The sequence below is a fragment of the Accipiter gentilis genome, chromosome Z (genome assembly GCF_929443795.1).
Source record: "Accipiter gentilis chromosome Z, bAccGen1.1, whole genome shotgun sequence".
Classification (NCBI taxonomy): domain Eukaryota; kingdom Metazoa; phylum Chordata; class Aves; order Accipitriformes; family Accipitridae; genus Astur; species Astur gentilis.
The window spans coordinates 46,594,323-46,607,071 of NC_064919.1; the positions used below are offsets into that span (position 1 = coordinate 46,594,323).

The following is a 12,749-nucleotide window of genomic DNA, read 5'->3' on the forward strand; positions in this document are numbered from 1 at the left end:
TGTCCCTTCACCCTGCAAATGGAATATGCATTGCCAAGAAAAAAAGAGCCCATATCAAACAGGTTAAAATATTATTACCATCCAGAATCTCAGCTAACACTGTAAATAGTGAAATGAAGGCAAAATACTTAAATTTGATCTGTTCTTTTAAAAGGCAGCTTTTCATGACCATTGCACAATGTGATGAGTTTTCAACATTTGAACTTCTCATAAGGATAAGCACTGTATGTCAGATCCTACTACCCAATCTCCCAGAGTTCATTACTGCAGTTTCAGAAATTTCTTTTAAATCAGGACTGACACAAACACATGCATGTGAAAAAATTCATAGGAAGAAGTTATTTTAAGAAAAGAAAATTGACTGGGTCATTCAAAATCAAAAGCAAAATTCACTCCCATTGTTGAACCAAATGACCTAGGCTTAAACCCTCAACTGAAACTGTTTAGGTTGTTTCATTCTTCCAACTGCAAGTTTTATGTTGCTTAAAAACACTTTCCCTAAAATTTGCTTAAATGTTTAACATCTTCCTCATATCTACAGCCCTTCCCAGTAAGTTCAGTTTTACAGAACTCCCATTTATATACTACATTAGGTAGTGAAGAAAACATATAATCATTATACTAGGCTCTTCACTGATTGCCTTCTCATGGCACTCAGGCAAGTGTACAAATATAAAGAGATACTGCTTTATTTTTCAGGGCCATGTTGAAGTGCATCTTCTTATTATTCCTGGTGCAAAACAAAATGATTTTCTGTGCCACATGAGACAAAAATCCATGTTACTCTGTGCCATAGTTCAGAGGCTACAGATCAGATGCTTGTGCAAAAGGACAGGAACAAGAAGCTGGGGGGCAAACTCCAGGAATTTTAAAACAATTATATTCTTTTAGTTTTATGTTCCCACTTTTCTCCAGGTCCTAGGAGTAACTGAGTTGGACTAGACATCCTCTAGAAGTGCCTTCCAACATGTATTCTTCTATGATCTGCAGCCATAGCAATAAGGAAGAACGGCTGTATTTAAATATTTCTTGTAGAGGTGTTTCTGGGCTCATTTTTGAACCTGGAACTTGCACTACCTTTGGGAATGTCATACCCACACACTTAGGCATGAATTGATATCTGCCCCAAAACCATTTTTTCCACTTCCATCGCAATACACTGGAAATAAACACTGGAAAAAAATTGTACTCTAATTTTATTAGCTCAAAACAATTTACACTCTATAACAAGATCTGTGATACATAATAAAATCCATATGCCATGAATCCTTTGTATGTAGTACAAACAGGAGGGTACCATTCTACCAGAGCATCGCATGCTTCCAAAAATAAAAATTTAGTGACAAGTAATGCAAACATGAAACAGCAATACTAAACAGCACGCAATGCTTTAAAAGGTTACTAAGTCTACATTACTTTACAAAAATTTCACAAACTATACTGAGGCATCCAAAATTTATTTTTAATCTTGCAAGTGTAAAGAACAGTCTAAACATTTTAGAACCATTTCAAATGCTGGTAACACTTTGGATACTTTCTTGTATTTCAGAGCCAGATCCTACGGTATCAGTTCCAGAGTGGTTTACTGTCTGCAGTCTACTTTGGTCTCTTCTTGCTCCACCATTTGGAATTGCTGTTTCATTTGCTCTAGGGATGTATTTACTTGAGGAACTATTTTTGCTTTTTTCACCAGATGCACCACTGGATATTCTGCCACTATTACTTTTAATACGTACACTAGAATCAGAAAGTGAATGCAGACTGGTAACCAATTGCCTTGCTGAGTGACGTCCTTTTGCTTGTTCATTTTGTTTGACTCTCCTCTCAGAGAATGTTGGAGTACTATCTTGAGGCTTACCCTCTTTATTTTGGTTAACTGTCTGAGCTTCGTTTTCCTTCCGTGAGCCTGGCTGGTACTGTTGCCCAGCAGTCTGAAGTTCTTGTATTTCTCTAAGAGCAGAGAAGGCATTATTCACAGCCATCTGGGATTGAAATGTGCCAGGAAGAGAAATTTGGATGTCCCCAGCTCTGTTCTGAAATAAGAGATTCCAGTGAATATACTGATGCAACGAGAGAAAAAAATCCAGTATTGCAACTGCCATATACTAAAATCTGCATAGCAAAATAAAGTCTTTACATAATATAGAAAAGATTCAGAGATAACAGCAATCACACAACCTTTATTACCTTTCAAAGCAAGCAAGTTTCAGAAGATTGCTAGGGTGATAATGACACAAAGTAGGTATATTAGTTTCCCATCTAGCTTGAACTTTATACTACACAAACTTGTTAGTTACACTGAAGCAGCCAAAGCCTAATCACGTCCATCATTCTGAAATACCTGTAATTCATTACATTTGCTCACAATTCACAGTAGTGTGGTCCCAATAGTTTATTCCACAATACATAGCTGCTACAAGAATTCAAACTAACCAATACTAAGAGATAAGTAAGAGAGTAGTGCAAGTGTTAGCTGAAGCTTTTTGTAATCCTCCTTTGCCATATATACTTAAAAAACATTTTAAGCTCAGGCTTTTAATTGTAGCCGAATTAGAAAAAAAAAATTCAAACAAATTGCATGAACAAGTTAATTTCACAGTGCAGAAGAGTCCATCAGCTGAAAACATTGTGCAAGCCAAACTATAAAAAAAGTCAAAGAACCTATAATGAGAATTGCTCTATTACTCCAAATAATTTTAGCAGATTCAAACTGCAAAACTGGAAATTGCTTTCCAAACCATTAAAAAAACCCAACACTTTTTACCATCATGTTTTAGAAGCTCATGGTGTTCCTGAGGAATTTGTAACACTTAATGGAGAAGACACTGGGTATAAGAAACATACTGGAATGCAGAATGATTCTTAGCATGACAGTTTTATCCGACTTGGACACAGTTGCAGGCTGCTAGTATCTTAATTTTTAATTGCCTTAAAAACTTATGCCTGGACTTTTTTTTTTTAAGGGAACTTTTGTGCCTCCCTTGAAAAATCCAGAAAGTTTTCTATTTACTAACTTCATAGTAGAAACTAAAACCTTATGTTGTTAACATTGCAAATTGGTAGTTGCCTGAAATTCATGGCATGGCCCATGTAGGAATCTAACAGGACTAGACATATACACTGTAATTACTTAAAAGAAAATATGTGCTTTTCAATAGGTATATTGTACTACTCTCTACTATCAGACTAAGTTTTTTGAAACCACTATACATCATTATTAAATGTTTCCAAAAACCCTAGTCATGGTATTTTCCATTTTTAATGGATGCATACCTCTATTGGAACTTCATATTCCAGAATAAGAAACAACATAATTACCTTTAGTACATTACAAAATACTATGGTTTCTGTTCCACATGGTAATCACTTAAAAAGCTTATATTAATCATTGAATTATTATGTTCTGTATAAATACAGCTACAGCAAAAGATTGCAGTAACAACTTCATGGATCATTTGGTAATCATTACTTTCAGTCAGAGGGGAATAATAGCTGAAAACTACATTAAATCGCATCAAGTACATTGCCACTAGCATTCCCTCTATAGACTTACTTCGCTATTCTGGGTATGTTCTTGTCTTTCCTCTTCAAAAGACTTCTCCTTTAGCATGTTAGCAGGCTTACTGAGAGTAGAATTCATTTGTGGATGCCCCAAAAGACCAAAATCTGACTGGTCTATCCCAGCTAATACAGCAAGTTGTCCAAGTCTGTAAAATAAAGTTTAATAGAAAATGACACAAAAAATTCTTACCCTGTGAAAGACCCAAGTACTAAAACCCAGAAGAAACAGAATCTGTTTGAAGCTTTGAACTTAGTTTTTCCATTATTTTTTGAGAAACCCAAAATAGCTTGATAGAGATGAAAACAAGTAGCTAAAGGTATTTTCCTGTCTTTCCACAAATTAGCCTGCAGGTTCAAAACTGTCAGTCTTCACTCAGTGTTATGAGGCTAAGAATGAAGTTCTCCCAGTTAGCACTGATCTCTGAGCAGAATGCTGGCAAGCAGATTCCCTGTCAGGGAGAACAAAGATTAAAACTCTATCACTCAAGCAGAAGATTGGTGCACATCTCCCAGACTCACATAATCTCTAACAGCCAAATCCAATTACATGCTTTGCACACACAGTCATGTTGTTTCACCTACCAGCTTACAAATTGACCAAACCTACCACTTGGGTGTTTTAAGCCTCAATAAGAAGTGAGAAGTTGCAGCCATCAACTGATAGCACAACATATTGTATTGTGCTGGTTTTGGCTGGGGTAGAGTTAATTTTCTTTATTGTAGTTAGCTATGTTTTGGATTTGTGCTGGCAACAGTGTTGATAATGCAGAGATGTTTTTGTTATTGCTGAGCAGTGCTTACACAGAGTCTGGCCTTTTCTGCTTCTCCCCCACCCCACCAGTGAGGAGGCTGGGGGGGGGGGGGGGGGGGGGGGGGAAGGGCCACAAGAATTTGGGAGGGAACACAGCCAGGACAGCTGACCCCAACTGACCAAAGGAATACTCCAGACCATACGACATCATGCTCAGCATATAAAGCATGGGAAGAAGGAGAAAGGGGAGGACTTTCAGAGTGAGAGCATTTGTCTTCCCAAGAAACTTACGTGTGATGGAGCCCTGCTTTCCTGATGGCTGAACACCTGCCTGCCGATGGGAAGTAGTGAGTGAATTCCTAGGTTTGCTTTGCTTGTGCGCGCAGCATTTGCTTTACCTATTAAACTATCTTTATCTCAGCCCACAAGTTTTCTCACTTCTGCCCTTCTGATTCTCTCTCCCATCCCACTGTGAAGGAGGTGAATGAGGGGCTGGCATGGTGCTCAGTTGCCAGCTGGGGTTAAACCACAACATATATATAGAAACTTATTGAGAAGAACAGTCTTTATGATTGGATTTCTGTTATTTTCAGAGCAGTTCCCTATAACCACGAACAGATGTAGGGCCCACCTGAAAAAACTTATATTTTATGTAGTGAAAAAGCATTTTTCCCTTCCTCAGAAGTTTGAAATTCATTCTTAAAAGAACTGCAAGTCTACCAGTTGATTGGCACAAAATTAGAACACAGCCTCAAGGTGAGCTTCACATTAAGTTACATTGTTACAATGTGGAGGTGGATAGAAGGCAGAAGCGGGAGGGCAAATAAAAGCAGCTTTTATGGTCTCCTTTGAACATGCAGAGTAGACTACAATGTATCTTCATATCACCCCTTCATTCTCCTGGGAGATAGCCATGCCTAGCTACGTAAGTTCTCAAACCTGTTTTGTAAAGCTTAAGCTGAAATTTTTTGACAAATGGGAAGGATGAACCATCCTCTGAGAAACTGCAGGTACAGTGGTGGAGCCTTAAGACAAACTTCAATCAATGCTCTCTAAACACTCTCTAAAATATTTCAAGCAATAACAAATAATCCATAATTTAAATACAAAGGCCAGATTCATCCATCTAGATTTCTGTACTTCAATTAGTAAAAAGGGGCCCAAGGCAACAAGACACTTTCTGAAGCCAGTTCAACTGCATTTTGAGCCTTTCATATCACGGGAATGCCAAGAGCCACACATGATCCAATAAAGACTTGGAAACATACTTTAACAGAAGCTTTCTTCTCTTTTGGAATGGGCTTCTTGAAAGCCTTTCCCAAGGACAGATACATGAATTCAGCTGGACAGTGCTTGGATCATGTTTCTCCCACTAAGAGAAGACTAAACAGTAGGTACATAGTTAACTTTTCTTCCTTTGCTCTTTGCAGGTACAGTCCTAGAGATGGGGGGGGGGCAGCATACTTCAATGGAAGGATAATTTTGGAAAGAGATCTTACGAGAAACAGTAAAGTGATAACCTACCCAGCATCTTTAAGGAGGTCTAAAAAAGCATGAAACTTTTGGAAAGAGTTCTCAATGCTGCCTAGAACACCTTCATCTTCCAAAATCATGTTTGTTACTGACTGTGCATGAAGAACGTCAGATAGGGAGGTATTTAGATTCCTTAATCTTGCATTTTCGACTTCCAGCTATGGGGACAAAAAAAAAAAAAAGGGGGGGGGGGGGGGGGAGAGGTGAAGTCATTTCTATCATTGTCAGTTAAAACAAAACCAAAATACACAGCGCCACCTTTGCAACCTATAGAGCAGTATCACAGAGAAATACGCAAAGTAACTGACATAACTGATATAGAACTTCCTGTACCAGAAACATTTAGGGCACTATTACATTGAGATCTGTGCAAGTTTGTTTATCCAGAGCTGCAATTCTATGCTACCATAGTGAAATTACTCCAGGCACTCAAAACTACTGGCTCAGCACTGTCTTCATTATGTACAGAATGTTGTAGAGCAAGTGCAAGCAGAAAAAAACAGCTTTCATATCATGTTATTTTGCATGTATTATATGACACATTAACACTAAAGAATTTATTTTACTAGTAAAACACCTTAATGAAGGCCAATGCTTTCCTTCTAGTCACTCCTCTATCAGAGGGAATGCATACTACTCTATCTCTCCCCTGCACTGTGCATCCCAAAATTGAAAGTTTAAGATGATCCAATTTTTCTTCACATTGAACATTAATCAAATCAATGACAAACTGAAAGCTGAATGATAGCGGTAGAATATGCTTGACAGAAACATTAACTCAGACACTCATTTAAGATTACAGCTATGGAATCACTGCTACCACAGGCCTTCCTTCTTTCAAGGACAAAAAAATAACAGAACTGTGTAGTGCACTGTAGCTGTTCAACTAGCATCGAAATTAACAATTTTAGAGATTACTGCTACTTAGTTTATCCCTTCTCCTGAGACAAGGTGCTAGGTCCAAGCAGTCCAGCATGACAGAGAAAGATTGCTTGTAAAGGGTATTTAGCCTAAAAAGCATTTAAGTATTCAAACAACAGATGCACTTCACATTACAGGAGGATTGGAATGGCTGCACCAGAGGACTACAATGAACCTTGTAGAGCGCAGAGTCCTCCGTGGATATCTGTTCCCTGTACTATGGGGTACCACTTGTTGCTCAAGTTCCAAAGGCTACCACCACTTTAATTCCACTTCAGATCACATCAAGAACCAAATCCATTCATTTACACTATCTTACACTCAACTCAATTACAAGAAATTCTGCTTATTGATGCAAAAGGATCTTTTTAGTTTAGCAACAATGGACGGAGGGGAAATAGAACTCACAGTTTAACTGTGACAAGTCTTTAGTTCTGTTCTGTCATAAAATGAAACTGCACTTCACAACAACTGGCGGCTATGGCCAACATGCTATGCAGAAAACTGTCTGATATTTTTATTGTCTGCAGAAACAAAACTTAAAAATCAAAGGGACAGAATATGCCAAATTAAACAACATTTGCAACAAACAGCTTTTCAATGCAAGTTATGATAAGAAGATGGGAGACCTCAAAGAGCTATCCATCTGCTGCAAATTGCAAACAGATTTAATCACTTTCTCAAGAAAAAAAAACCATCAGGATGCCCCAAATCATAAGTAATATGCCAAATGAATGGAACACATTGAAAGAGTAGCTTGACCCAGAGTTCAAGGCTCTGGAATAGGATCAGGAGAACAAACACACATTACTAAATGCAGATTTCATCATTGCCCTTAGGCTAGGAAATGATCCATGTGACTTTGAACTGAAACTCTGGAAGCTACCATAGTAGAGGTCGTTGATAATTACTCCTAATTAAACAAGTGGATAGTTTGATTGGTGCCTCCTTTAAAAGTAAAGATGACTAACAATTAATTATCATTACCTCCGTTATCCGTTCCTCAGCCTTTACTCTGGCTCTTTGTTCTTCCTTTAATTTTTCCATGCATTCTTCCAGCTCCAACTATCGTAACACAGATAAACTATCATGAAATTGATATCAAAATGTCTGATCAAAATGCAATTTTATACAAAAACTCAACATGTCCAATTAACAACTAGCACACAGCATTCCAAGCAACAACATATCTTCTACAAAAATACATGAGGGAGGTCTTACCAGTACATAACTCTAGGATGCAAAAAATTAATACAGGAAAGCGGAAGTGATTTGCAATATAGCAATAGATAACACGAGATTATAGCACAAGTCTCTCAGGTCTATGACATTACCATCAGGAATGTACATTCTTGTCTACTTCCTCTTCTTCCTCTTCACCTTTTCAAACCTCATTTTTAACTAAATACGACTACCTCATCAAAAGCTTAAATTGGGCTCAAAAAAAATCCTTAGTAGCCATACCTAGATTTTCAGAATGTATTTTTCATCCAGGATTTTATTCCTTATTACAGCAGTAGGAATACAAAACTCTGAACTGTTAAGAACTCTACTCTTTCCAATTGGTTTCACTGAGTTCTTCAGCAGAACTAAGTTTTTCACAATCCCAAGGTGTTTGAGTTAAGCAGCTTAGTGTTGAATTAACAATAACAAAAACAAACACAAGCATCTAACAAATATATTCTAGTCTTATTCATGAGATGCCTACACTTGTATTTTAACTTTTAGTTCCAAGTAGTGAATCGGTCAGTTTCAGTGAACAGTAGTCAGGATTTAATAAGCAATACCATGTTTTCTCATATCATTCCAGAGCATTATCATCTTTAATAACAGCATCTGAAGTGGAAGAACAAATAGGAATTTTCATTCTTGCATGCCTTAACACGGTCTTCTGGTTCTAAAGGTGAAAACGGTTAAAATTATCAAGCTGCTCCATTTTTCAGAAGGTAACCTGTATGTACCAACAGTATACAAAGCTTAGTCATTTCTCTATACACCTTCTGTACAGGCACATATATGTAACATAGGCCATTGCTTTTTATACAGACCTTACCAGACAGTTCTACAGAAGAGCAAAGATCCAAACAGTACTGAAGTCCTTTGTTTACTATTAAAAGCTTATTCAAGAGCACTCTACTGCACTTCATACAAGCAATCAACTGAGAAGACTGGTGTCTAACATTATGCATAGTAAAAATAATCCTTCTACAAATGCAAAAAGGTCCTCACAGGTCTTGTAGGATGCAAGGGACTTTTGCATCTGATTCAAAGATGCAGGTTCTAAAATATTCTAGATATAGCCCTCCCAGTGACAACCACTCAGAGTGAAGATTAAGGGTCTGTCACTATTGTCCAGTAAAGCTCAGTCCTAAGATCCCTAGACTGGTATCAGCCAAGCTAACCCTGGAAGTAGAAAACCAGTCGTATCTGTACCAGCTGAACACATGAGAAAGACTCTCAGAGGTCAGAAGGTATAGGAAAACCACATTTCAAAGACAGTATTTGTAAAGAGATTTAACAGTACCAAACTGCCATGATGTAACAAAATCATGTCCAGGCATGGCATTGGGGGGAAACCTCCAAGAAGAACCCTCAACAAATACCACAATCTTACTGCAATCTGCCTCAGAATGTGTGGAAACAATAGGAGCTAGAAATCCTTTTATAGATACAGAAGCACACCACAGAAAATAGTGACCATAGTGTTCTACATTCACAACTTGACATGTAAGCTGGAATCCTGTAACCTAGCTTTGAAGATCAGTCACAGGTACCACAGACTTGAATTCTTACAGTTCCATTTATAGTGTGTGCATATACATATATGTATTTTAAAGTTTCTAGGGCATAGGGTTTTTTGGCAAGCAGCTCTACTTTAGAAACCTTAGTTCTATAGTATTTTTGCTGAGGACAGACTTTAGACAATTCTAAAGGTGACAGCACTGACCTTTTTCTTCAGATTGCTGGTTTGTATTTTCAAAGGGAAAGAGCTTAGAAAATAGTTGAATTATCAAGACTTCTTAAACAGAAATTTGGAAGGTTTGTAGTTTTGTTTAAACTTGATTTATCATACCATAGATGTACACATTTGACAGTTATGGGCTGACCTCATAAAAAAATTGACAAACACTGCAGCTACATCTCCTCATGTGCAGTATCAGAAGACTACATTTAAGGGAAGATGCCTTGTACCTCAGCAAACATATTTGTCACCATTAAATTACAAGTATACATATGCTTTAGTCTTTGATTTGCTTTTGAGAAATTCATTAGCTTACACAAACTGCTAGTCTTTGTGCAGAAAAAAGTCATTAAAATACATCAGAGCTACATGTACATTCATGCTACAAGACTGAGCCTTCTAGTAGTGCAGTGCAGAAAGACAGCACTGACAGCCTTTAAGATGAAGTTGAATAGCAAATATATCTGTAGCCCTCAGAACTACTGTATGCAATATGACTACTCACCACTAGAGAGATACAAAACTGAAGTTTAGAAACTAAAAATATAAAAAAATTCAGTAACTAATTAGCCATGTTTTTATACTTGATTACATCGTTGTCCCTATTTTTAAAAAAAGTTATAGTGCAATTTCTACTTCTATGTAATTCACATAGTATTCATGTGTAGGAAGAGTTATTGCTAACTATATTAAGGGTGAAGTTCACCATTTATATCCTTAGTTAAAATTTCAAAATCTGGGAGTTTCTTCAACTACATTCTTCAGAGGCAAGTTTGACATTTCAGACTCCCTCTAGTGGAAGGAAAGAATATTTATCAGTTCTTACTTTTCATTTAAGCAGAAATTAAGCTTTTAATTAGCCAAGGGATTTTTTTAAAAAATGAAAACACAACTAATATTGTTTCACTAAGTAGTATACTTAAAGCCCCTTTTTGAGCAGAAAGATGCAGAGAAGTCTTCAAGGACTTGCACATGGAAACGAAAGCCTGGTCATTCTGTCACATCCAGGGATGTCTGAAGAGCTTTTTTGGCACAGTGGCAGTTTAAGGAGTTCCCATCTCTTACTGTTTATTCCCACTCTGCAATCCCATCATTGTTCTAGCTAGCACAGCTGGTTGTTCCACTTCACTGAAAGGCTGTGCCAAGGCCTGGTACAGCCAAATACACTGGATTACTTTTCAGCTAGATCAGTTCCTCAAGTCCGTTCCGCCCTCAAGCAGCTCTTCAGTAAGAGCTGTTTAATGACAGTATCTAAGCCAAATTAACTCAAATAAAAAGGGTCCTCCACTTCCCCTCTTGCATTACCAGCCACAGACTTCTGCCATTTACCGTGCTCCAGTTCTGGAACACACCCAATCACATAAGCCAATGTGAGTCATTAAGATGGCTAAAAACTAACCTGGAAAAATATCACAGAATGGCTGAGGTTGGAAGGCACCTCTGGAGGTCATCTGGTCCAACCTCCTGTTCAAGCAGGGCCACCTACAACAAACTGCCCAGGACCGTGTCTAGATGGTGTTTTAGTACCTTTAAGGAGTGAGACTCCACAACCTCTTTGGGCAACCTGTGTCAGTGCTCAGTCACCCTCACAGTGAAAAAGTGTTTCCTTATGCTCAGAGGGAACCTCCTTTGTTTCAGTTTGTGCCCATTGCCTCTTGTCCTGCCACTGGGCATCAGAGAAAAGAGATGGGCTCTGTCCTCTTTGCACCCTCCCTTCAGGTATTTATATAAATATGATTGCCCTGGAGCCTTCTCTTCTCCAGGCTGAACAGTCCCAGCTCTCAACATTTCAACATAGGAGAGATGGTCCAGTCCCTTAACCACCCTTGTGGCTCTTCATTGAACTCTCTCCAGCATGCCCATGTCTCTCTTGTACTAGGGAGCCCAGAACTGGACACAGTACTCCAGAGGTGGCCTCAGCAGCACTGAATACATGGGAAGGATCACCTTCCCCAGCCTGCTGGTAACATTCCTCCTAATGTAGTCCAGGTTGCCATTCACCTTCTTTGCCACAAGAGCACATTGCTGGTTTGTGTTCAACTTGGTGTCCACCATGACCCCCAGGGTCTTTTCTGCACACTACTTTCCAGATGGTCTGCCCTCAGCATATATTGGTGCATGGGGTTATTCTTTCCCAGGTGCAGGAATTTGCACTTCTTGTTGAACTACATGAGTTTTCTCCACATCAGCAAGATGAATCAACTTGCCTTATGATCAGATAAACATGAAAAAAAGACATAAGAGAGAAAGACTGAAACAAGAAATGGAAACACACTAAGGGACAGAAGGGAAATAGACCTCACAATTCAATGTTGAGAAATTGTTAGTTCGCTTCTGCCATAATGTGAAATGATGCTTTGCATCAACGTAACAAAAAGGATGGGTGAGGCACAGCTGCAGTTCAACACTGCTTAAACAGTGCTGTCAGATATGCAACCATGGCCTAAAGAAGTATTTTGGTTTCCAAATTCAGAAAATCAGGAAAATCTGGACCTTTACAAGCACAGGAAATTTAGAACCAATTTTGGGGTAGGTTCCTAAAATTTGTAGTTTCACCTCCCAGGAAGCTCAAATTAATCACAAATTATCCCTTCCTTACAGTTGCTCCGTATGTAATACTACAGGTAACACTGACAACATAGGTCAACATGACAACTCTTCCTCAAAGCACAAAAGACTGCCTGCCTCAGCAGTGTGTCCTGAAAGTAATATTCTTCCCTCTCCAAACACCAAGAATAAATACATCAAGTGTTTCCAGAAAGCACCGTCCTTGCTGCATAGAAGTTTTTGGTGCGATATGCACATAACACAGAATTCCATGATTCCAGACATAATGCTCTTGATGAGAAGTTGAAGTCACTGCACAGCACATCAACATATTGCACACAAACACTAATATGAAATCACCTACAAAGAAAACTGCTATACAACTTTAAGTCCCAGCAACACATGAAAACCTTGACAATTTTCCTCAACAGAAGTTCTAGAGAGAAAAAGGGTTAGGCCTGAAAAAAAAAAAGT

The 12,749-nt window shown here is 38.3% G+C and overlaps 1 protein-coding gene across 2 annotated transcripts in view; it reads right to left on the minus strand.

Annotated features, from left to right (window-relative positions):
* Positions 1-1,183: 1,183 nt before the first annotated feature.
* The window catches only part of CEP78 (centrosomal protein 78), a 28,592-nt gene continuing 17,026 nt past the window's right edge, over positions 1,184-12,749 (minus strand). For both annotated transcript variants that reach the window (XM_049794656.1, XM_049794657.1), the window contains exons 13-16: positions 7,754-7,831; positions 5,837-6,003; positions 3,554-3,707; positions 1,184-2,033 (exon numbers count right to left, since the gene is read on the minus strand). In XM_049794656.1, coding sequence (XP_049650613.1) covers positions 1,509-2,033; positions 3,554-3,707; positions 5,837-6,003; positions 7,754-7,831 — 924 coding nt within the window. In that variant the 3' untranslated portion in view covers positions 1,184-1,508. The remainder of the gene's footprint in view (positions 2,034-3,553; positions 3,708-5,836; positions 6,004-7,753; positions 7,832-12,749) is intronic.